The sequence below is a fragment of the Geotrypetes seraphini genome, chromosome 11 (genome assembly GCF_902459505.1).
Source record: "Geotrypetes seraphini chromosome 11, aGeoSer1.1, whole genome shotgun sequence".
In the NCBI taxonomy this organism is placed as follows: Eukaryota; Metazoa; Chordata; class Amphibia; order Gymnophiona; family Dermophiidae; genus Geotrypetes; species Geotrypetes seraphini.
In genome coordinates, this window is record NC_047094.1 from 116,074,615 (window position 1) to 116,101,454 (window position 26,840).

At 44.8% G+C, this 26,840-nt stretch overlaps 1 protein-coding gene across 3 annotated transcripts in view; it reads right to left on the reverse strand.

Annotated features, from left to right (window-relative positions):
• Positions 1–26,840, reverse strand: part of MAPRE1 (microtubule associated protein RP/EB family member 1) — a 145,545-nt gene that overhangs the window by 34,251 nt on the left and 84,454 nt on the right. For 2 of the 3 annotated variants that reach the window (XM_033914492.1, XM_033914493.1), the window contains exons 4-6: positions 24,264–24,471; positions 22,894–22,974; positions 22,604–22,698 (exon numbers count right to left, since the gene is read on the reverse strand). In XM_033914492.1, coding sequence (XP_033770383.1) covers positions 22,604–22,698; positions 22,894–22,974; positions 24,264–24,471 — 384 coding nt within the window. The remainder of the gene's footprint in view (positions 1–22,603; positions 22,699–22,893; positions 22,975–24,263; positions 24,472–26,840) is intronic. The other variant, XM_033914494.1, reaches the window with a different exon arrangement.

Genomic DNA, 26,840 nt, shown 5'->3' on the forward strand with positions numbered 1-26,840 from the left:
ATCAGAATAGGCCCTGGAGCCTTAGGTCCCACCTGGGGGCGCGGCCTGAGGCACATGGGCCAAACCCGACCATGTGTCCCTGGCCGACCCCCACGACCACCCCACCCCCCTTCCCCGTACCTTTGGAAGTTGGCCGGACAGACGGGAGCCAAACCCGCCTGTCCGGCAGGCAGCCAACGAAGGAATGAGGCCGGATTGGCCCATCCGTCCTAAAGCTCCGCCTACTGGTGGGGCCTAAGGCGCGTGGGCCAATCAGAATAGGCCCTGGAGCCTTAGGTCCCACCTGGGGGCGCGGCCTGAGGCACATGGGCCAAACCCGACCATGTGTCTCAGGCCGCGCCCCCAGGTGGGACCTAAGGCTCCAGGGCCTATTCTGATTGGCCCACGCGCCTTAGGCCCCACCAGTAGGCGGAGCTTAAGGACGGATGGGCCAATCCGGCCTCATTCCTTCGTTGGCTGCCTGCCGGACAGGCGGGTTTGGCTCCCGTCTGTCCGGCCAACTTCCAAAGGTACGGGGAAGGGGGGTGGGGGGGGGGGTCGTGGGGGTCGGCCAGGGGGGTCGCGGGGCGGCGGGGGGGGGGGGGGGTTTGCGTCGAGGGCAGGAGGGCCTGGGATCCCTCCTGCCCGTAATGTAGTGCGGGGTGGGGTTAGGGGGTCGCCGTGGCCAGGAGGGTTTGGGCTCCCTTCTGGCCCAACTACACAAAGGTACGGGGAAGGCGGGGGGGGGGTGTCGTGGGGGTCGGCCAGGGGGGTCGCGGGTCGGCTGGGGGACGGGCGGAGGTTCTTGGGGGGGGGCGGTCTTTGGGGGGAGGGGGTTTGCGTCGAGGGCAGGAGGGCCTGGGATCCCTCCTGCCCGTAATGTAGTGCGGGGTGGGGTTAGGGGGTCGCCGTGGCCAGGAGGGTTTGGGCTCCCTCCTGGCCCGATATTGTTGGGGAGTCGGCGGTCCTTCGGGGTGAGGGTGCGAGTGGTCCTGCCGGGGGGGGGGATGTATCGGACGTCGGGGAGTCGGCCGGGCAAGAGGGCTTGGGCTCCCTCTTGCTCCGATCGTGGATGCGGGTGCGGGTGGGAGCGCGTGCGAGCGGTCGTTCGGGGTGGGGGTGCGAGCGGTCCTGCTGGGGGGGTGAATCGGGCGTCGGGCGGGGTGGGAACTATGTTTAAAAACTTTTGTATACCGCGCTCAGGCATATAACGCGCGAGGGGTATGCGCGGTACGTAAAATCACGTATAACGCGCGCGTTATATCCGCGAAAATACGGTAATAGGAACAAAGGGAAAAGAGGGGAATAACTACAATGGTATAACGAAAAGTTCACAATAAAGGAAAAAAATGAGGGGATGGGTACATGACTAGAAATTTTTTTATGAAAACAGAAGAAATTGAATGATTAACTGATCAGTTGTTTAGATATGCTGAGGCTAGTGGATTTAAATTTCAAATGTGTCCTTAAAGAGAAAAGTTTTCAAAAAACTCTTAAATCTTTCCAGTATGGGTTCCTCTCTAAGATGATTTGGGAGCGAGTTCCAAAGCTGGGGTGCAGTGCTTAGAAAGATTTAATTACACCTAGTACTGATGATTTTTAATGAGGGTACTGAGAGGAGATTATGGGTACTCGAAAGAAGTGATCTAGTGGTGGAATGGGAAATTAACAGTCTGTCTAAAAAGATAGGAGAGTGAGTTTGACGAATCTTAAATGTTAGGACAATTTTATAGGAAATGCGGTGAGGGATTGGCAACCAATGAACATTTCTCAAAAGCGGCGTTACATGATCATATTTCTTGGAATTTGTTATGATTTTTATTGCGGTATTTTGTATTAATTGAAGTCGCCTTAAATGTTTCTGAGTAATGCCTGTGAGTAGTGAATTACAGTAATCCAGTTTTGATAAGATGAGTGAGTGAATAAGAATATTAAGAGCTGATGAATCAAGTACCTTTGCCAGAGATCTGATCATGCGTAATTTAAAGAAACAGTTTTTTTTTACCACTTGGTTGATATGATCCTGATAAGATCGTTTATGGGCTAGAATAATTCCCAAGAATTTTAATGCTTGTGACTTCTTACAAGGGAGTATTATTTATCTGTATAGATGATGTTAAGGATAAGCCTTCTTTCCAGGGGAATAGGAAAGTTTGAGATTTAGTGATATTCAGAGATAACATGTAGTTTCTAAGCCATTGATTAATTTTTTCTAGTTTCTTGTTTATATCCTGTAGTTCATTTAGATTTTCTGTATTAAGCGGGTGTAAAAGCTGTACATCATTGGCATATGCATAGGTGGTAAGAAAGATGTTAATAAGGAGAGGGGAGAGGATTGAACCCTGAGGGATTCCTTAGTTAGTGGAGAAGGAATCTGAGGTAGAATTATTAAAACTGATCTTGGTGGATCATTCCGAGAAGCAGGATTGGAACCAGCTAAGTACCTGATCACTGATTCCTACTGAAGCTAGTCTTTTGAGAAGTAAGGAGTGGTCTATGGTGTCGAAGGCTGCAGAAAGATTGAGAGATATTAGAACAACAGATTTGTGGTGACCCAATAGATACAGAATTGTTGTTGTTAAGCTGATAAGTGAATGTTCTGTCGAATGGTGTGCTCTAAAACCGGTTTGATTTGGATGCAGAATGTGTGTCTTATCAATGAAGTCTGAAATCTGATTAAATACTACTTTTTCTGTTAGTTTTGTAAGAAATGGGAAATTTGCAATTGGTCTATAGTTTAAAACTTCTACAGAAATTGAATGATCTTTAACAATGGGTCTCACTAGTGCTTCCTTCCAAGGTTTTGGTAGGGAGCCTGAGGATAGACTGCAAATAATCAGCTTATGTATGATAGGACCAAAAATATGGAATAAGCATTTTAGTATTGATGGATAGATCAGATCAAAAGAAGAACCTTTTGAATTCATGCTTACAAGAAGTCAGTGTAAGTTATTTAGGGAAGGGATGTTAAATTTAGAGCATTTGGAAACTGTTATCTTTGCGGTTTCTTCATCTTCAGAAAGATTGTGGTTGAATAGACTGTCTTATTTTTTCGATCTTTTTCCTAAAGTAATTTGACAAATCTTGGACAGTAACCTTATATTTCCCTCTAAGGTTTTGTTTTTGGTTGATGGTCAATGATCTAAGAATAGAGAAAAGAGCCGAAGAGTTCCTTACTTTAGAAATACACAAAGAATAGTATTTTTTTCTTTGCTTGATTTATTTTCTGTTTCTAGTAGTCTCCATGGGTTTTAAATTTAAATTGTCAATAGATTTATTTTTACGCCATTTGCGCTCAAGGGATCTTAGCTATTTTTTAATTAAGATTAGTTCAGTGTTAAACCAAGGGTTTTTAAGTTTGGAGGGGAATGGTTCATGTTTGAATCGGGGACAGTTTATCTAAAAGAGCAGAGATGGCAGAGTGAAGAAGTGGTATGCAAACTTTCAGCGTGGAGATTTTGAGACCAAAGATGCAGCAAGGTCAGGGAGGCCTCAAACAGTGTCAACTCTTGAAATTATTGACCATGTCCATGACCTGTTTTTGGCAGATCAGCGAATATCAGCTAAAACAGGGAAGGGGTAAAACGCGGACCTCACGGAGCTGATGGACCTGGCGGATCTAAACCCGCACGGCCTAAAAAATCTGAGGTCCATGTCCGTGCCGCTTGTAGTTTCTGTCTCTTACAGACCTCGATGAGATTTTAGCGCTGACGGATCCTTCTCAGCATAGGGAGGGAAAAGTATTAGGATCCATCAGCGCTAAAATCTCATTGAGGTCTGTCAGAGCCAGAGACTAGTGCTGGAGCGGCAGAGCAGAAGCCAAGAGAGGTTTTGGACGTGCGTTATGGAAAAGAAGTCTCCAAACTCCAGCACTAGTCTCTGTCTCTGACAGACCTCGATGAGATTTTAGCGCTGACGGATCCTAATACTTTTCCCTCCCTATGCTGAGACGGATCTGTCATCGCTAAAATCTAATCGAGGTCTGTCAGAGACAGAAACTACAAGTGGCACGGACACGGACCTCAGATTTTTAAGGCCGTGCGGGTTCAGATCTGTGAGGTCCGTCAGGTTCATGAGGTCCATGTTTTACCCCTTCCCGCTAAAACAATTGATGAGACACTACAGATATCCAGGGAACATGTTGGGTGTATAATCCATAAGCAGTTGGATATACAGAAGCTGTCAGCCACATGGGTGCCCAAATGTTTAAATGCTGATGAAAAACAATGTCGAGTGGACACTTCAAAGTTAATTTTGCAGCATTTTCAGTGACCTGATACCAACTTTTTGGAATGACTAGTTACTGGTGATGAAAAGCAGATTATGTACTTACCCTGGTAAGCTCTTTTCCAGTAGATAGGTGAAACATTATAGACCATAAAGTTATTTCCTTTTACTCACATGGGTTGCAGAAGAGTATTATAAGTTTTTCACTCTGCCTCTAGGGTACATCACAGGCTAGCTTAGCTCCTCCCATCAGTCCGTACCCAAGCATAAAGAGGCACTACCATTTGTGAAGTAGAGGCACCTGCAACGACAGGCTAAACAAGTGTTCTGCTCAAAACAAATAAACAGCACTATTAACCATCAACATAGGCTTCAAAGAAGCTTGGGAATTACTCCTATAACATGGAGAATATATTCACAAAACTCTCCCTAGCCCCAAAGGACTGACTGGTCTCCACAAAACAGATAGGAAAAGCATAGGGAGACAGACATCTGACCTGAACTCTAAAACCTGCAAACAGGCACAGCAAGGACAGGGTGGGTGTCTAGAATGTCTCACCTATATAGTGGAAAAGAGCTTACCAGGGTAAGTACATAATCTCCTTTTCCAGTGCAATAGGTGAGACATTCTAGACCCTAGGGACGTACAAAAGCTGTCCCCTCAACTAGTCAGGGTGGGCTTGCTGCACCGGCCTTCAAGACCGAGAACCCGAAAGCCGAGTTCTAACAGGCAGCATCATTATACCCACTGCCTCCGGTCTCCTGGCAGGAGAACCCACAAACCCATCTAACAGGGGTTTGGCAAATGCCAGTTTGTAGCCTGACCGAAGAAATTCGAAGACCCACTGGTCTGCCCCAATGTGCATCCAGGCCTGCTGATGCTCCAAGATCCGACCCTCTATCAACTCAGCTCCCTGGTGTCATCGGGTTTTTTTTCTTTCGGGCAGGTCGGCCAGAAGCAGGCTGAGCGCACCTGTAGTTTGCAAACTGATTCCTGAAACCTGAAAGGATAATGTGGTCTGTGGCACAAAACAATCCTTCAAAAGCTCCAAAAAGGTGGGCGCCATACCATTCGGCAGCATCTGCAGACGATGACCCATCACTGAAGTCATGAGGGCATCCAGTCAATTCGGTGGGCTGACATAGAATACTCCGACTCTGAAGCCAGCCCTCTCAAAAGGTCATAGAACCATCCATCATGAAGTCCATCCCAGCCATCAGAAGCTGATGAGGAGGATCTACCGCCTCAATCTCTAGCATATGTAGCAAGCAAGACAGGCGCGGCACAAAGGACATCGCCATAGCAGCTTTAACTCCTAAATTATCAGAGTCAAAAACTGTCACAAGGCAGTGATATGCGTCAGGCCTTAAAGGCATCCCATGTATTCAGCCAATTAGTATGTGAGGGCAGATTAGTATTAAAAAATTCAGTAATTGTAGCCGTAATGGTAGTTTCAAGTTTCAAGTTTATTAGGTAGAGGTTCTACGAGGAGGGAATAGTTAAACCTCTATTGCCGGGTACAGGATTCAAGGGAGAAATGAGTGCAGGACAAGCATATGGCAGCATGATCAGAGATGGTAATATCATTAATGGCCGTAGAAGTAATAGAATCAATGAGGGAAGAGCTAGTGAGAAAATAATCAATACGAGAGTAGGTGGAATGAGATGCAGAAAAGAATGTATATTGATCTACATCTTGGTGTTGCAGTCTCTATGAGAAGATCTATGAGATGTAATTGTGAGATAACATCATGAAGAGTGTACCAGGACCGTGTCTTTTTATATATGGCGTGAGATTTTCTATCTTTGTGAACGTCCAGAATAAGATTAAAGTCCCCTCCGAGAATAACAGGAGTGGACGGGTCCTGAAGGATATGAGTAGCTAAATTAGTGAAGAAGTCAAGTTGGTCAGTATTAGGAGCATAAATGTTAATGATGCGTATAGTTTGGTGAGATATGATGAGCTGAGCACTAACCCATCGACCATGCATATCATGAGAGCAGTGATCTATTGAGATAGAGGGGTTTTGACGTACGAGTATGATGACCCCATTTTTTCCATTAACAGCAGGGGAGAAAAGAGGGGTGGAGTAACCTTTCATGGTAAATTTGACTGATTCAGAGTCAGATAGGTGTGTTTCCTGTAGGAAAATAATGTCAGAATTAGCATCATGTAAATAAGAGGTTATTTTACGTTTTTTGATAATAATATTGAGACCTTTGATATTAAAAGAGGTCAATGTTAAAGGCATGAGAGAGTGAAGAGAAGAGTATGAATAAATGATGTTATACTGCAAAGGTAGGTCAATGTGAGAGAAATGGCAGTGTACATAGACTTATATGACAACATATCAAAAGGGGTTGCAGAAGGGGTAAATAGTGGTAGCATGAACCGGTGGATTAAAGCAAACAAATACACTTAAAAACAAGTGTCAATGTAGTACGCTGCAAGTGCAGCGACAATAAACCGTGGGTGGCTGGGGAACAGAAACCAGGCAGTCGAATGCAGGCAGCAAACAGCAGCCAGAGTATAAAATATCAGCAAACATCTTCTGCAAGAGACTTAATAGGTTGAACAAGTATATAAGTCATGTAGGTTAATAAGCATAAGTAAATAATCAGCAGATTAAGTATACAGGGTGTGAGTGAAAGAGAAGGCTAATTCAGAGTTAATCAGCCATGAAGAGTGAGTGAGAGTGTGGCAATAGAAAGATAAGAAAGATAGAAAACAAGTGCAGGTCATGGAGGTTAACAAGCTGAAGAAGATAATCAGCATAGTAAATAGAAAGGGTGTGATTGAGAGATAAGGCAGCGTATAGTATGGTAACAAAGAGGCAAGAGAGAAAGCAAGTTTTTATGTAGTAAAGTGAGCTAGGTAGCTATAAGATATGACAAAAGCAAGACCAGCAAGAGTCAAAGCAGCGAATCTGGGGAGTATGGTAGCAGGGCAGGCACAGAAAAATTCGATTAAAGCAACAGATAGAAGAGTAGAGAAGTATGAAAGAGACTAGAGTGGATGAAGTTCAAAGAAAAGTAAAAGATCGTAGAATATGCAGGATAAGATATCGGGTAGAGTATAGCAGGAGGAGAAGAGATATTACATAGTTGATCAGCATACCGCCGAAAGGCAGTCAATCAAGCATGGAGATCGGGCCATGTGGGCCGGAGATGAAGAAAAATGGAGGCAGGTAGTACAGAGAACATCGAAGATAGTAGAGAATGAGTCACACATTGTCTATTGAGGTCGGAGATTTTTCTTCTATGAAGTTAGCAAGGAGGTCCGGATCGGTGAAATCTTGATTCTGGTTGAGGAAGGTAACCCGCATTCGCGCGGGGTAAAATATGCCGAATCGGGCACCCATCTTTTTCAGTTGTGGCCGGAAAGCCAGGAGCTGTTGTCTGGAACGGACGGTGTTCTTGTGAAGATCAGGCAGGAACAGAATTTTGTTGCCCTCGAAAGTGAGGGGTGATAGAGATCTTGCCTTTTGCATGATTTCTAAAACTTGCTGGTAGCGGAGAATTTTCAAGATGATGGGTCGCGGTCGCTGGTTACGTGGTTGACGAGACGATGGAGTACGATGTGCCCGCTCGATCTCGAAGTCCTTTGTAAATTGCAGGTTCAACAAGGAGGGAATAAATGACTCCAGGAAGGTAAGCATGTTATTTCCTTCCCGTCCCTCCCGTCCCTCCAGGACCCCAAGTTGTTCCAACGCGAGCGGTTACTCGCATTCTCGAGTTCCCGCTCGATGATCAAAGTTCTTTTCACAAGCGTTTGCAGAGCCTTAATGTTAGTGTCGGCATTAGCAGATTAATTTCTAACTCGGCGACTTTGGCTTTAAAGGCAGAGAGGTCGGTATGGATGGTGGTAAGCTCATCTTTGACCTCAGTCAGTGCCTCTTTCGTGTCGGTCATTATATCCTGCAAAGATTTAATCGCCTCCCATAGATCTAACATGGAGGAAGCCTCCGGTTTTTCAGTTTTATCCGAGGAGGATTTTGCAGGCGATTGAGGCTCTGGTTTGTGCCGTTTGTTCACCTTTGTAGAAGCCATCATAAAGAGGGTGAATTCCGCTGAAATTGGTATCAATTTTATGCAGATATTATTGCAGAAGAGGAGAATAGTAATAAGGGCTGCTGGAGCTGATCTAACAAGCGACCATCCAAGTCGGGCTCCACAGCGCCCCCTCTTAATGTCTTTTTAATATGTCTTTTGAAATGTATTAGTTTAGTACGATGTTATGATTAATTGTATTTTCAATATGTAGGTTGCTAATACATTTTGACTGCATTTTTAAATCTTCCTTTTATTAATTTTGTGTGTCTATAATTGTAGACTCCTGAGGCAGGCCTTTCTGGCCGAATCATGTACATGTCGAGTCATGGAGTTGTTGGATGAATTAAAGGATATTTTCACCATACATTTGAGTCCACCAGTCTATATAGGACATTTCCACTCTGTGAAATCGGAATCACACACTGCGATAAGATGGTTCGTCTCCTTCCTGAAAAACAGATCCCACTGCACTCAACTCAATGATGCACTATCGAAACCGAGACTGATCAAATACAGTGTTCTGCAGGGGGCTCTGCTATCTCCCCCTATTATTCAATCTCTATGTCAGACCTGTCCTAGACATAGCCCGCAAATACTAGATACAGCTCCACTCCTTTGCAGATGACATGCAACTGTACCTACTGCTAGTAGAAACCCGTGATGCCCAGATGGCGAAAACTCCTAAACTGCCTTTTGGAAATCAGAAACTGGATGTCTGTCAACAAATTCCAACAAAATTTCCCCAAGACGGAACTCTTTTGAATCCACAAAAAACGCTGCAACCGCCCCTGTTCCTCATTGTGCTGGGACTCAGTAACCATAACTGTGAAACACCAAGTATGCAGCTTAGGAATACTCCTTGATGGCAAACTATCACTTTCCAATCATATCTCTCAGGTGGTATTCTCATCTTTTTACTACCTGCGACAACTCCGAAAAATAAGGATCACCTTCTCAGAATCTGACTTCACCCAACTATATGCCTTAGTACTCTCCTGCATGGATTACTGCAATGTGCTATTCAAAGGTCTAACAGCAAAGAACGTACATCATCTCTAATGTCTACAAAATGCAGCAATCTAACTTCTAAAAAACCTGCATGCTCCTTGACTCTGTCTCTCAGTCTCTAACGTCAACTCATTGGCTACCCATGGCCAAATGCAGTGTCTTCAAGGGCCTGATGCTAGCGTTCAGATCCTTACACGATATGGCACCGAGCTATGTGATGGCCAAACTTCCTCTGTACATGCCGAACAGGTCCCTTCGCTCGCAGGATGAAATTTGCTTGAAATGCCCCCTGGCTGTGCCCTACAACTGGGAACTGCAAAACATGCCTACTCCCACTTCATACCGAGCCACTGGAATAGACTCCCCTGCAGATCAAATCCCTTGAAGGTCTCCTCAACTTTAGGAAAGCAATTAAAACATACCTCTTCACCTAACTCCACTAACCATGACTGAGTGATCAGAAAGAAATGTATATGAGTACTAGATCCTGGGTATGTGTCACGATATCCAATTAATACATCCCCTTAACTTAGATAATCCAAACGATATTCATACTAGCATCAAACAAAAAGCTCAATAAGATTCATGATGGGTTAAATTTGAACAAATTATCACTAAAACCAAAACAATGGATTTTCCTTTCAAGAAAGATAGTTCTCTTCTCTTTTCTATTAAAATCAAATCTATTCCAATACAGACTGTTCGTAGTATCAAGCTTCTAAGTATCACTTTGGATGAATCTCTCACTTTTCATGATCATATAAGTACAATTATAAGAAAATGTTTTTATCATTTAAGAATGATATGCTCTCTAACTAAATTTCTTGACATAACGGCTTTAAATATATTAATCCATTTACTAATCATTTCTTGTCTGGATTATGGCAATGACTTATACCATGGTATTACCAAAAAAGAGTTACAAATAATCCAGAATACAGCAGTAAAAGTCATTTACAAGGCCAAAAAATACGAACACGTAACTCCTCTTCTGATAAAAGCCCATTGACTTCCCATCCATCACCGTGTAATTTATAAAATTCTATTATTGACTTTTAAAACAAGAAACACTGGACAGCCAGAATTCATTAACAAATTTTTGATACCGCACACTACATTATGTTTTCTTCATTCTTCGGAGCAAAATTTATTAGCAATTCCAACTCTGAATCATATCAACACTAGAAGAAACACTATCTTTTCAGTAGTTGCCCCAACACTCTGGAATTCGGCATCAAATGCTTTAAGAGTGATAACTAATTTTGAAAAATTTAAATCTTTTCTTAAGACATTCCTTTTTAAAGATGTCTTTCAAGGATATTAAAAATTTCTTTATTTTTAATGAGTCTTCTTGTATTGGACTTATTTGTTTTTAACTCCTTCCTTATGTTTATACCTTTATATCTTACTTTCCTTTAATCATTGTAGTTCTACCCTTTTTTTCCACTCAAACCCATTTGTCTAGTCTAGTTTGTTATTGTTTTGTCGAGTATGTTTTTTTGTTAAACTTATGTTAATTTGTATTATTTGTTTTTACTCTATTTTAAAATGTATAACCACCTTGAAATAAATTGATAAGATGGTATATCAAATTTTTAATAAATTTGAACTAGCCCGCCTACTTCGTAGGGCTTTAAACTAGGTAAGTTGGGGGAGGGTATATATTCACATTCCAGAGCAGTAAGAAACTACCCTGAGGAGGCGAGTCGCACCCATACTTCTGAGTCTAAGGTAAGTTCGCAACCTACACACGATAATTTAGGAGCCACTCCAACTCGGAAGGGAATCTCTTCACTGGTATGGAAAGCTACCACACAGCTTAGGCAATAAAATTCTGGAATTAGAGACGGAGATAATGAACGCCGACCTAGACGTGGTGGCAATATCCGAAACCTGGTTCACAGACTCACACGGGTGGGATATGGTTATACCAGGTTACAACCTACTTCGTCGTGACAGAGAGGGCAAGTTAGGAGGAGGGGTAGCACTATATACCAAAGAAAACATCAAAACTACCAGAATCACGGATGTTAGATACACCGGAGAATCCCTCTGGGTGAACCTGGCCAGAGGAAATGGAAAATGCCTATACCTTGGGGTGGTATACAGACCTCCAAGGCAGCAAGAAGACAAAGACATGGAATTAATCGAAGACATAGAGAACATCACTTTGCGCGGGGACACAGTACAGTTAGGGGACTTCAATATGCCCGATGCATACTAGAACACACTCTCCGCGACTACATGTGGCAGCAGAAGAATATTAACCTCCGTAAAAGGTGCACTACTCAAACAAATGGTATTGGAGCCCACTAGAGACCAGGCGATACTGGACCTGGTACTCACCAATGGTGACAGCATCTTGGAGGTTTCTAGCGACCACAACATGGTATGACTTAACCTCAAGAAAGGTTTCTCTAGATCAAACACAGCAACGAGGGTCCTCAACTTCATATGCACAGACTTCGACAGCATGGGAGATTTTGTCCACCAGGAGCTGCATAACCAAGCAAAAACTGACAATGTGGAGGCTATGTGGTCAACTCTGAAATCCACCCTACACGAAGCAACCGCTACATAAAAACAGTAAGCAAGCGCCGGAGAAACAAAAGACCCCAGTGTTTCAGTACCGAAATTTCAAACCTGGTCAAAGAGAAAAAAGAAGCATTTATCACCTACAAACATTTAGGGAAGCGGGAGGTGAAAGAAGACTATCTGGACAGATCTAAAGCTGTCAAAAAGGCAGTCAGAGAGGCCAAGCTCCGAATAGAGGAGAATCTAGCGCGGAACATTAAGAAAGGGGATAAATCCTTCTTTAGGTATATTAGTGACAGGAAAAGAAACAAAGAAGGGATAGAACGCCTTAGGCAATCGGACGGAAACTATGCAGAATTGGATTCTACTAAGGCAGAAATACTAAACAAATACTTCTGCTCAGTCTTCAGCTGTGAGGCGCCGGGAGCCGGTCAACAGTTACAGACAAGAAACAGTCAGAAAGACCCATTTCAAGACTTCGAGTTTTTGCCCAGCAGCGTCTACCACAAACTTTCAAGACTCAAGGTAAACAAAGCCATGGGACCAGACAACCTACACCCTAGGGTGCTCAGAGAGCTGAGCGAAGTCCTCACAGCACCTTTAGCCATGCTCTTCAATCTTTCCCTACACATGGGAAGAGTCCCCTTGGACTGGAAAACAGCTAACATTATTCCACTCCACAAAAAGGGCTGCAGGACAGAGGCGGCAAATTACAGACCAGTGAGCCTCACATCCATAGTGAGCAAACTCATGGAAACACTAATCAAACAGAAACTTGACACAATCCTGGACGAAGAAAACCTACGTGATCCCCACCAACACGGATTTACCAAGGGCAGGTCCTGCCAATCTAATCTGATTAGCTTCTTTGACTGGGTAACTAGACAACTGGACACCAGGGAGTCCCTGGACGTAGTATATTTGGACTTCAGCAAGGCTTTTGATAGCGTCCCACACCGCAGGTTATTGAACAAGCTGAAATCGCTGGGATTAGGGGACACACTAACTGCATGGGTTAGGGATAGGCTGAGTGGTAGACTTCAGAGGGTGGTGGTAAACGGTACCCACTCCAGAACGTCAAATGTGACTAGTGGAGTGCCACAGGGCTCGGTCTTGGGCCCGATTCTATTCAACTTATTCATAGGAGATATGACCCAAGGGCTTAGAGGAAAAGTATCATTGTTCGCTGATGACGCCAAACTATCCAACATAGTAGGTAAAAGAACTTTGCAGGACAAAATGACGCAGGACCTACTACTATTGGAACAGTGGTCATCGACTTGGCAGCTAAGCTTTAATGCTAAAAAGTGTAAGGTAATGCACCTGGGTAGGAGAAATCAGTGCAGAACTTACACACTAGATGGTGAGATCTTGACTAGGACCACGGCAGAATGTGATTTAGGGGTGATCATTAGCGATGACATGAAGGTTGCCAATCAAGTAGAGAAGGCATCCCCCAAGGCAAGGCAAATGATGGGTTGTATCCGTAGAGGTTTTGTTAGCAGGAGACCTGAAGTCATAATGCCGTTGTACAGATCCATGGTGAGACCTCATTTGGAGTATTGTGTTCAATTCTGGAGACCATTAAATTGATTTATAATGCTAAGAAATACGATCATGTTACGCCACTATTTATCGATGCTCATTGGCTTCCTATCAGCCACCGCATTTTATTTAAGGTAATGCTGCTTAATTTTAAAACCCTAGTCCACAACGAGCCTCAGTTTATATCAAGAATGTTAATTCCTTATAATCCTGTACGCTCATTCAGATCATCCTCTCAAAACTTATTAGCTATACCTTCCCTTAAAATAATAGGAACAAGAAGAGCTGACATGTTTTCTGTTATGGGCCCACAATGGTGGAACTCTTTACCACAACATATTATAAATGGAAAAGATCTTATTTCTTTAAAAAAATCTTTAAAAACTCACCTTTTTAAAGATGCTTTTAATACTCAATATTAAAAATTTTTTAGTTTTTAATTTTTTACCTACCCCCGTTTCCTTATGTTTTTTTCCCATATTTGTTTTTCTAGATATAACAGATGTAATCTTTGCCCTTCTTTCCTCCCCATTTCAAGTCTGTCTTGTCTTAAATTGTGATGTTAATGAATTTTAATTTGTATCTCTATAATTTTATCTCTTTTTTTACTTGTGTACATCGCTTTGTAAACAGATTCAGCGATACATCAAATATTAATAAACCTTGAACCTTGAACCACACTACCGGAAAGATGTGCTGAGAGTTGAGTCGGTCCAGCGAATGGCCACCAGGATGGTCTTGGGGCTCAAGGATCTCACATATGAGGAGCGGCTAAATAAATTGCACCTGTACTCACTTGAGGAACGAAGAGAGAGGGGAGACATGATTGAGACGTTTAAGTATATCACGGGCCGTATCGAGGTAGAAGATGATGTTTTCTGTCTTATAGGACCCTCGACCACCAGAGGGCATCCGCTGAAAATCAGGGGAGGGAAGTTTCATGGTGATTCCAGAAAGTACTTCTTCACTGAAAGAGTGGTCGATCATTGGAACAAACTTCCTTTGCAGGTGATCGGGCCCAACAGCGTGTCGGACTTTAAATGAAAATGGGACATTCACGTGGGATCTCTAGGGGAGTAAAGTCAGGGGGGTGGGTCATTGGAGTGGGCAGACTTGATGGGCCATGGCCCTTTTCTGCCATCATTTTCTATGTTTCTATGAACTTGAAACATTAGGGTAAAAACTTGAATTGAAATTATTTGATGGCAACTATGGAAACTTAGCCTGCAAACTATATATTCCTAGTGTGTCTCAAGCTAGAAAGCATAGTTACTTACTGTAACAGGTGTTATCCAGGGACAGCAGGCAGCTATTTTCACATGTGGGCGACGTCATCCATGGAGCATGGATGCGAACAGCCTTGCAAGAAGACTTGCTTGTAGAAAACTCCGAAGTTTTGAGTCTGCCGCACCCCACATGCTCAAGTGCCTTCCTGACCAGCACAGGGCGCGTCTCCTCAGTTCAGATAGCTAGCAGAGAAGCCAACAAGGGGAGGTGGGTGCGTTGTGAGAATAGCTGCCTGCTGTCCATGGATAACACCTGTTATGGTAAGTAACTGTGCTTTATCCCAGGACAAGCAGGCAGCCCATTCTCACACATGGGTGACCTCCAAGCTAACCAGAATGGGATGGTGGGAGTGTTAGCAGCTTAGGAGAATAAATTTTGTAATACTCTCTGGCCAAAATGGCCATCCCATCTGGAGAAAACATCAAGACAATAATGAGAGGTGAAAGTATGAACCAGTGGTCTCAAACTCAAACCCTTTGCGAGGCCACATTTTGGATTTGTAGGTACTTGGAGGGCCGCAGAAAAAAATAGTTAATGTCTTATTAAAAAAATGACAATTTTCCATGAGGTTAAACTCTTTATAGTTTATAAAACTTTCCTTTAACAGTAGAAGGGAGAACCAGGGTTGCCTGGGCCACCAAGGAGCTATTAGAATCATGGTGGCATGATCATTCTTGAGCTTGACAAGAGTCTTGAGAATGAGAGGGAATGGAGGGAACGCAAACAGGAAGAGGTTCATCCATTCCAGAAGGAAAGCATCTGCCTCGAGGCGATGAGAGTATATCCTGGAGCAGAACTGAGGCAGTTTGTGGTTATGGGGAGACGCGTAGAGATCTATTTGAGGAGTCACCCACTGAGACAAAATGTGATGAAGAGATGAGGAATTGAGTGTCCATTCGTGAGGTTCCAGAAGATGACTCAATTTGTCCGCCACACAGGCCTTAGACTTAGCGGGGATGGGCCCAGCCGACCAACATTTAAAGATTAGTTGGGGGAGGGAGGTTAGTTGGGGGGGAGGTCGTTAGCATGGGGGGTCCGGAGGGGGTCTGGCTTTCTGGCAGGAGGAGTTGGGCACCCTCCTGCCGGCGATTATGAGTTTGGGGGGGTTCCGGAGTTCCGGCAAGAGGAGTTGGGCACCCTCCTGCCAGCGATTACGAGTTGGGGGGGTTCTGGCAGGAGGAGTTGGGCACTCTCCAGCCGGCGATTGCGAGTTTGGGGGGGTGTTCCGGCAGGAGCGGTTCAGCACCCTCCTGCCGGCGATCGGACAGGCGGCCGCTATACTTATTCCTTGCGTCTACTCATTAACCTGATTCTCTAATAGGCGTCTGTAACATGGACGCTGGTTACAGAATCGGGGTTAGTGTAGGCCAGATTCTGTATAGGACACCTCTCCTGGGCGTCCTATACAGAATCAGGGCCTTGATGAATACTCGTGGAGATGATGCCAGGCCAAAGGGTAGCACTCTGTACTGAAAATGCAGATTCCCCACCTGAAATCTGAGGTACTGACGGGAGGCTGGATCAATGAGAATGTGAGTGTAAATCTCCTTGAGATCTAGAGAACATAACCAATCATTCTGATCTAGAAGGGGATATAAGGATGCCAGGTACAACATTTAAAACTTTTCTTTGACCAAAAATTTGTTGAGGGCCCTGAGATCAAATATAGGCCATAGATCACCAACTTCTTTGGAACTAGGAAGTAACAGGAGTAAACCCCCCTGCTCTGCTGTTCCAAGGGAACTTCCTCGATGACACGGAGACGAAGCAGAGCTTCAGCTTCCTGAAGAATAAGTGCGGTTTGGGATGGATTGGAAGGATACTCTCTTGGAGGACGCTCTGTTGGAATCTGAGCAAAATGAAAAGAGTATCCTTCCCTGACTATTGACAGAACCCAGATGTCGGATGTAATGGTCTCCCATTAATGCTGAAAATGATTAAGATGACCTCCTATGGAACGAGGGGAGGACAGAGGCAGAACGATGGAGGTTATGCTCTGTTTGAGACAGTCAAAAAGGCTAAGAAGCCTTTGGTGTAGCAGAAGGCTGGGGTTTCTGTTGCTTCTGCTCTTGTGGTTTCTTGGGGGGTGCTCGAATGTAAGGAGTTGCCCTCAGAGGATAACGCTTCTGATAGGATGGAAGAGGCCGAGAAGGTTTAGGAAGAGCTGGTAAAGGTTTTGGTCTGATGATGGAAGCAAAAGATTTCTCATGCTCAGACAACTTCTAGGTGGCGGCATCATCTATAGATTCATCAAAGAGGTCATTGCTTTCACAAGGAATATTGGCCAGATGATCCTGAATGTTGGGATCCATATCAATGGTGCGAAGCCAGGCAAGGCAACGCATCACTACTGAGAAAGCAATTACTCTCGAGGATAGTTCAAAGGCATCATAAAATGACTTAAGAACGTGCAACCTGAGTTGCGCCATGGTAGCAATCACTTGGAACTCTAAAAGCCTGTTTTGACCAAGGTCTTTAGTAAAATCAGGGAGTATATCAATAAAATACTTGAAATAAGTAGTAAAGATAAAATTATAATTTAAACCCTGGAGTAGAGAGCTGCACGGAGACGATGGGAATCCCACGGGATCCCCCTTTGGGTCGCGGGGATCCCGTGGGGATGCCTCCGAGGGTTGCGGGGATCCTGCGGGGTTGGATCGCAGTGCACTCGAGCCGCGAGGGTAGTCTCCTTCTCCTTACCTGCCCTGTCGCAGCACACAGCTGATCGGAAGTCTTCCCGATGTCAGCGCTGACGTCGAAGGGAGGGCTTAAGCAAAGCCCTCCCTTCCTCCGACATCAGCGCTGACATCAGGAAGACTTAAGGTCGGCTGTGTGCGGCAGGGCAGGTAGGGAGAAGGCAATGGCGTACGAAAGGGGGGGGGTGGTCCGCCCTGGGGAATGTGCACAGCCGGTCAGGTCCCCCGATCAACCGACAACAGGCCCGGCCGACAAACCTCCCTGCCCTGTAGCCGCGAATCTAAATTACCTCTTACAGCAGCTTCACTACTCCAGTTGCTGTAAGAAGGTAATTTAGATTCGCGGCTACAGGACAGGGAGATTTGTCCGACCGGGCCTGTTCTGTTGTCGGTCAGGTGGGGAAGCTTCTGCCCACTGAAAGAGAAGTTGAGCTTCTAGGCGTAACAGGGTGCATCTAGTGCCTCCTTGCCTGTTATCATAGAAGACTGATGTCACATTGTTCAAGAAGACTGACTGCCTTGCCTTCCAGAGACTTCTCCAGTACCTGAAGCACTAGTCGAATGGCTCTCAGTTCTAGTTGATTTATTAAACTAGTGCCCAACAACCCTGAACTGGGTGTCCATTGCAATGAGCCCCTCCCCAACTGTAATGGCTGGCTTCAGTCATTAGAATCTCCCAGGAGGAAATCTGGAGGGCAGCCAACTGCAGCCAACACCAGACTGCTCTTCGCTAGAGAATGGCAAGGGGACATGCTCCTGTGGTAAACAATGACAAACCATGATTAGTCTGCGGGAATGGGAAAAATTTCTGCCAGTTTACAGCAGAAATGGGAGCAAGGCTTTCTATCACCCCGCAGGAGCAGTAAAAAGCTTTATTTCCACGGCAAAAGAAAACATTGCACCAAGGTCAGACTCAGGTACAACGATCGACGCAACACCCCACACACAGGTCAGCATCTCTTTGCACCTATATTACTCAAAGGAGCCAGCCACACTATGATGAAAAATCTTCAGAGGCCTGTCCTGATGCCTTCCTTCTGCTGACGAGCCCCTCCTTGATGTAAGTTCCGCTTTTGCGAAACCATAAGTTACATTAAGGAGGGACTCGTCAGCAGAAACAAGGCTTTGGAGCAGGCCTCTGAAGATTTTTCTTTGTAGCATGGCTGGCTCCTTCAGGTAACATAGGGGCAAGGGGAGCTAGGGAGGAAATGCTGACCCTTTGGGGGGGGGGGGTCAGCAGTGGCTGGCTCCAGAGCTGGATCTCGGTGCTGAATCTTTGGTACAATGAAATATATGGAGTAACTGCCTGAGCCCGATTCTTCATCCAGAACTGGCTCTATGGCAAGAAGATCCAGTTGCTTTTATACTGTTGCCTGGACTCTGAGGGCTCTCTCCAACTGTCCAGCCAGAGAATCTACAAAGAGATCTGGAAGGGGGGGGGGGGGCACAAAACTCAATTTTGTAAATTTCTAGGACTCAACAGTCTGTGCATATCTGAGCCCAAACTGACCAAAGGACCAAGAGCCTGCATCCTATCTGGGGTGCTTGGCCCCCATTCCAGCATCATTGTGCTTTCTTGGAGAATGAGGAGGGACAAGGACCAGAGGATTGCTGTCTCCTACCCCCTGTGACCCCTGAAAGGACCTCTGCATTATTTGTCCTCCTGCATAAGGACAGAATCTTCAACAGCCTTGAAAATTTCCACATCCTATACCCAGAGTCATCCAAGGTCTGCTGTCCGGCAAGGCCTTAGGATGACAGTCCATAACACTGGCCATCAGGTCATCCAGACTATTGCCAAACAGTATCCACCCTTGAAAGGGAAGCCTGCTCAGAGTGGTTTTAGAGACTGCATCTCCTGCCCACTGTCTGATCCAGAGCATCCACCGCGTGGAGACAGCATAGGCTGACATCTTGCTCATAACTCTGATGATATAGGCTCCTTTATAATCCACCCCTGATAGGAACATTTAGGAATCTAAAAGGCGTTTCTCTTGTAGGAAAACTAGGTTCTTCCCTCCCCCTTTCAGAATCACCGAGCTCTGGAACAACCTTACCTCCCCTCTTAGGAATCTGAACTCCCTCCAACTCTTCCGTAAACATCTGAAAACCTGGTTATTCTCAAAATTGTAACTCTTCCTCCCTCTCTGGTTATTCTAATCTTCTAAATTTTCTCTTCATTTTGCCTCTTCCCTCCACTGGAGTTCCTTTCTACCCTAACTCTTGTTAACCGTGTCGAGCTTTACGAATGTAGAGATGATGCGGTATACAAACCTAAGGTTTAGATTAGATTAGATTACATTAAAATCTTCGTCAACCTCTGCGACTGGGACATGAGACAAAAGGGTGTGGCAAACACAGGCCTCAGAGGAAGCTGCAGCTGTTGCCTTAATCCCTAGGGCCAATGCTTCAAATAGCTGCTTGAGGACCACATCCACTTTATGGTCCTGAATAGCTTTAAAATCACACCTCCTTCACTAGGCAAGGAGATTCGTCTGATGACCTGCGCCACCAGCAAATCCATCTTCGGCTGAACAAACAGCTGCTGGAAATCTGAAGCCATCAGATAAAGTTTGGCCATAGTCTTAGCCACTCACAGGGACCCTTCTAGTGACTCTCAGTTGTCAATGACCAGCTTTGTGATGTCTGAATGCGAGGGAAAGAACACAGTCGGCACATCTGAGCCACACATACAGTAATTGAGCACTGCGATAAGGGAGGTGGAGGAACGTCTAGCTTCATTTCTCATAGCATCATTTCTCATAGCAAGATAGAAATGATGCCCGAGAGCACTGAGGCTTAGAACAGCCAGCGCACTGTAGGGGTTTTCCCCCTGTCCAGGGCCACTATCGCTTCTTGACTACTGCTCTCATGCAAAGAGCCAAACTCTGCCAGAGAAACTGCCTTTTCTACTTAATCATTTCTACTCAAATTAATAATAATTCTTTTACCTCTAATCTTTTACTGAAATATTCAGCCTTTCCTTTCCTTATGTATTTTCCCTACTTGTTCTTCTATCTTTAAAATATATTGTAACTTTTACCCACGCTTTTCCTCATGTATCATGTTTTGTTTTGTTTTTTTTTATTCGTTTTTGTCAATAGTATTTTTTTTTTTTGTCAATAATATGTTCAGTTTTATTCAGTGTATTATTCCCCTTTTATTGTAATTTTAGTAACATGTACATCGCTTAGAATGTGGATTAAGCGATTAATCAAATTTTTAATAAACTTGAAACTTGAAACATCCTAGGACAATAGTGGCATGGAATTGGACTTTCCATCTCCCCAGTCTATGTCAAACTGAATGAACCTCCAAGTCCAGCTATGTGTCCACGTCTGGCCGGGGCGCATGCTTAAGGGAGATCCCCAATGCCTCCGTCATGCTGAACACAGATGCTGAGGACTCTCGGCAGTTCAAATGGCCATTCCACCTAAGGCTCACAGAATCTGGTGAAGCCTTGTATTGGGGGTCTCAAGAATCCTGGCAGGGATAACCTGCAGATCCTCCTGGGCGTCGTGGCCACCACATCTGTGTTTGGCCAATGCATCTTCAGAGTGCTCTGGAAAGAGTCTCTTCCCTTGGTAATGCACCGCCAGTGGATGCCCAGTCCTGGAGGACTCTGAGGAGGCTGAAGCCCTCTCTTGCGTGGTCCATCACAAATGGGACATGAACGCTCCTTGTCTGACCATCTAGTGCAAGCCTGGCATGATATAGGGGTAGGAAAGCCTTAGAGCACACATGTCAAACACAAGGCCCGGGGGAGGGGGCAAATCTGGTCCGCCTAGCCATTTTATGTGGCCCACGGTGACAGTGCCGCATCTAAGTGCCTGACTGTGCAGCCCCAGTCTCAGTGGCGCTCCAAGCGCCAGAATGCACTGCCCCAATCCCAGCAGCCCTCCAAGCTCCTCACCATGCTGCAGTACCCATTTGCAGGCAGAAAGGCCCAGTCCCAGTGTAAAAGCTAGTTTGGAGCAGGGCGCTCCACCCAAGTGCCTGACTGCTCCACAGGTGTCTAAGGGTAGGGAAGGATCTATACTTCTACTAAGACTAACCTCCTCTTTTACTAAGGTGAGCTAATCGGTTATCACACCTTAGTAAAAGAGGGCCTAAGTATCTTAAGAAAAAATTCGGCCCTTGACTTAGCCTGTGTTTTAGATTTCGGCCCCTTATGTGATTGAGTTTGACACCCCTGCCTTAGAGGTCCATCCCAGTTGATTTTAAGTAAAATCAAGGGGTTTTGAGGAAATGGAGGCTTTAGAAAAACCAGATGATTTAAAATCCAAGATAGCCACTGCCAGTAAAATCAAAATCATACCAAATAACGGCCCATGGGTGACTTCCCTGAAGTATGAATAATGCAGAGAAAAGGGGTTTTAGAGCTGGTGGACCTTGGCTCTGGCTGCAGAAACCTTCAAAATTCACTTCTGAAGACCCCTCCCCTCAATTTTCCCCATAGTCTATAATAGCCTTATTCACTGTGCCATGTGTCTGCCTGCTTCAGATTAGGAATGCAGCTGGGATAAATTGAAAAGAACGCTGCCTCACAGGACAAATTTGGTCTTCGGGCTACCAGTGGGAACAAGGTCGGACTGAACCTCAACCCCCGGAAAACCTTGCGCTGCAAAGGTGGGGGGAGGACCACACTGCAATCGCACTATTAATTCCAGTCAAGCTGGGAAGGAGCCAAATAGCCTGCGCTCATGCTCCTGATAAATCAGGGATGTGAGCAGCTCCTGAGCTCAAAAATTACAAAAGCAGGCTGGCTTGCTAGGTGTCCTTGAAAGATTATCCTGCTAGCAGCAGACTTTGCAGCGCAAATCTGCGTCTTTTCCCAGGCAGTGGTCCCAACAAGTGGAAGCTCTGGGTAACGAACTTCCAACCAAACATTTAGAAGAAAAATACCTGAGGAACCTCCCCTCACCCCCAAGAGCAGATACACTTCTGAGCAACTACCGTAGTTGCAGAAAAATACTGAGGGGGCAGAAGCAGCTCCCTGGGAGTGAGGCAGAGTTCAAAAGATGATTGACAGCTTTCTGCAAACAACTTGTGGGTTCAGATGTAAAACTCTAGCGTTCAGGACCACTAGACACATTGTTCTAGAAGTCCGATTTTGTTTTGGAAGTTGTCAGTTCAAAGCGGGTTACAAAATTACATTCACATTGGTTAGTACAAGCTGTATAAAAAATATTTTAAAGAAAGAAAGAATAAAGAAACTAAGACAAAACCACTTAACGTCAATTCAATGTTATATATACAGTTCTAAGCCTACCTGTTGTATCAGCTCTGCAGACTCCTCTCTGACAATTCCTGTGCCAGTTTTAGGGGCTACATTAGTCCGCTGTGCAACCACAGACCTTTGGGGAGCTGAAATGAATACATACACCATTACCACAACAAAAGAAATAATAATTCACACTCAAGGCAGAAAAGACCAAATATTGTGCTCCCCCTCAGAGCTGGCTTTCACCAAAAGAGCAGTGTAAAAGAGAAAAATGTGATTTGTTTTTCCCCCGTTTCTCCCTGTGCACAAGCCCTTCTCCCTTTCAGTGGTACATGTACCAATTCGTGCCATTTTCTTTAAAGCAGCTGTAGATTCTGTTCTTGCAGATCTTGCCTCTGTTGCTCCAACCAAACTATCATCTAGAAGAGGTACAGCAGTTCATTACACAGACACTCTGCAGCCTGAAGAACCATGGGGCGAGTTCATAATTGAAAAAGAACTGACCGCTTTTGGGTGAAGAAGAATCCTACAAGCCACCCCTCCCCTTTCCAACCAAGTTTGGCTCAGTTCTCTATTCTCAGAGGAAGCATTCCAGATTAAGAATAAAATCATGCCTTAACCGCAACATTATATTTTAAACCAGTGTTATTCAACCATTTTACACCTTTGGACCGACGGAAATAAAATAATTATTTTGTGGACCTTCTGCATCTTTGTCCCTTTGTACCCCTGTGATCAGTATTGCCCTCCTGTGTCTCATTCTTTCTCCATCCAGCATTCCCCCTCTGTGTCTGTCCCTATTCTCCATGCATAGCATCTCTTCTCTGGGCATTATCACTTTATTATTTTCTGCCCGGTGCCCAGGCCCCCTATCCTATGGCTTGCATGCCTTCCTTGCTCTCCCCCTGTTGTTAGCATCTCTCCCTTCCTGAGTCTACTGTCCCCCATCCACCAATTCACTCTCTGCCCCTTTCTCTACTGCCCTCCCCACAGTCCAGCAGCATCTCTCCTTCTCCTTTCAGGTCCAGTAGCAGCTCTCCCTTTCTTTTCCTCTGTCCAGCAGCAGCTCCCCCTTCACTATCCTCCATTTCCAGTCCAGTGTGGCAACTCCCCTGACCAGCAGCAGTGCCTCCTTCCCCCAACCAGCTCTAGCTCTCCTTCTCCCTTTCACCCTACCAGCAACAGCTCACCTACCACCTCCAACCAGTGGCAACAGCACCTTCCCTTACCCAGACTAGCAGCAACTCTGTTGAACTTGCCTGCAGCAGTCAGTAGCATCAGCAGAATGATTTACTTAGGCAGCCTTGGGTCCTTTGATGGGTCGCGCCCGCCTCTGAGGGAAGAGGAAGTTGCATCATTAGAGGTGGGCCGTGACTCAACAAAAGCCCCAAGGCTGCCTAAGTGAATCACTGCACTGACGTTACTCACAGTGCAGCAGGCAAGTTATAATATTGAGAACTGCTGGGAGGGGAGAGGAGGTAAGCAAAACATTAGCTGCTGCACAGGAGGGAGGGAGACACAAGGGTAACCCAGCTCATAGGGCCCCCCTGACCTTCTCGGGCTTGAGGCACAAGCCGGCCCTGCATGGACCGGCAGGAAATTTTTGCGGGCCGACAGTTGAAGTACACTGTTCTAAATCAGTTTAGAAATTTTATTAAGAATGGGACATGGCATCTTGCAAAATTCTCCTAAAATAACATGCACTTACCTGTACTGCTAGAGTTGAGTGTTTTCCTAGGTTTGCTCAAAACAGAAGCAGAGAGAGCAGGTGCTACCACTGTCTCCTGGCCTTGGCGAGCTGCAATAGGATCATACTCTTTTCCATCATAATTTGCATCAAAAAACTTCTTGAACCACTGAACAAATTCAAAATTGTCCTGGAATTTTCCTTTCACTAGTTTGTCCACAGGGATTATCTACAGAGAAAAATAAAAGCTATTTCTAATTGGAAAAAATATTTAAAAGATTCTAGACAACAAATGTACATTCAAGGTAAGGATCAGAGCTGCTTCAAGAGATCATTTCTTGTCCCCATCCTCACTACTTTGATCTACCGTCATCACTAAATTTCCCCTTATGCACCATAATAAGTCTGGCTTATTCTCCTTACAAGCAGTTACTTCAACATTATACTGTGCAGGTGCTATCCTTTTTCTTCACACTTCAGTTAAGAAAAATCAGAATTTTTGTACAAAGTTTCATATTTGTATAAATCAAAGAGCTACATTCAAGTACAGTAGGCATTTTTCTGTTCCTGCAGAGCTCACAATCTGGGTATTTACTTGAAACAATGGGAGGGTGAAGCACGTTACCAAAGATCCTAAGCAGCTTCAGTGCCTTCCCCTGGTTCTCCACTCACTGCTCTAACCATTAGATTACTCCTCCATCCAAGCATAAACCATTTATCCAATATCTATACTATGAAGTTGATAACATCACTTATTACTGCAAGTTTACTCTTCTCAACCATGCTGACTGGAAAAGCTTCCCTGCTTTAGAAGTGATCACAGTAAGATTGTATCCTAATACATATATAATATTATATATGTATTAAGATACAATCTTACTGTACAAGATGTAAATGCTTGAAAATTTTTTGTGTAAAATGATAAATAAACAAATATTATTTGAAGAAAAGTTTTATTCTCATATGTAAAATAATTGTTATATAACACTTGTTCGGTCATATATGTCCCCTGTGAATCCTAGTTGGGGGCTATAGTTGCATATAAGAACATAAGAACATAAGCAGTGCCTCTGCCGGGTCAGACCAGAGGTCCATCCCGCCCAGCAGTCCGCCTTTGCGGCGGCCCAACAGGTCATGACCTGCCTTAATCACCAGAAGGGGCCCCCTTGCCCCCCAGGTTTCTCGTCGAAGTCCTATCTTCCCATCAATGTCCTAACCCTCCGGCCTTGCACCTGCACGACCTGGTGAGCTGTCTATACTTATGCAACACCCCAGCACCTCCCTCAGTACCCCACGATCCCCTTTTCCCTCAGGAATCTGTCCAATCCCTGTTTGAATCCCTGTACTGTACTCTGCCGGATCACTTCCTCCAGGAGCGCATTCCATTTGTCCACGACCCTTTGGGTGAAGAAAAACTTCCTTGCATTTGATTTGAACCTATCTCCCTTCAGTTTCTCTGAGTGCCCCCTCGTACCTGTCGTCCCTTTTAGTCTGAAGAACCTGTCCCTGTCCACCCTCTCTATGCCCCTAAGTATTTTGAAGGTCTCTATCATATCCCCCCTGAGCCTCCTCTTTTCCAGAGAGAAGAGCCCCAGTTTATCCAGCCTCTCGGCATATGGGCAGTTTTCCAGCCCTCTTACCAGTTTCGTTGCCCTCCTTTGGACTCTCTCAAGAACTGCCATGTCCTTCTTGAGGTGCGGCGACCAATATTGAACGCAGTATTCCAGATGTGGGCGCACCATCGCTCGATACAGCGGCATGATGACTTCCCGCGTCCTGGTTGATATGCCCCTCTTGATGATGCCCAGCATCCTGTTGGCTTTCTTCGAGGCTGCTGCACACTGTGCGGATGGTTTCATGGATGGATCCACTAGCACACCCAAGTCTCTCTCAAGTCCGGTGTCTTCCATCAATCTCCCCCCCATTTTATACTCGAACAACGGGTTCTTTTTCCCTATGTGCATGACCTTGCATTTATCTACGTTAAAGCGCATTTGCCATTTGTTTGCCCAGTCCTCCAGCTTATCGAGGTCCCTTTGCAGTTCCTCACACTCCTCCCTGGTCCTAACTGTGATAAAGATCACAGTAGAAATAAGTTAAGTTGCAATTAAGACAAAGATTATAGATAACATTGAGATAATGAAGAGAAGTGCTCCCTTTAAAATCATTATAACTTATAAATTATAACATGTAGGTTGGGCAAGTAAGGTAATTGATTATTTTATCTTTTTCACTTTAGTTTACACTCCTGAAGAAGCCAGTTTTGGCAAAACTCAGGACTGAGTTGAGGAGCTAAATAATTTTTATCAAGGCACTTTGGCACAGTTTGCACCGTTATCACTAAGAAAATTCACGCACCATCTGAATAAATCACAGAGTCACAAGAACAAACCATCCTCTAAGATAAGTGCAATATGTTCAATCATGGCTTTAATAACTTATGACAATTTTGAAAGCACTAGAGGGAGGGTCATATAAGAATTAGAGAGATGGCTATATAACATGTTAAAGAAGGGACAGAAAAGTGTCATGACACAGGACACGCGCATACGCACTAGTTTATTGTGTCGTCGCTCATCTTGCAAGTTAAAGTTTGCT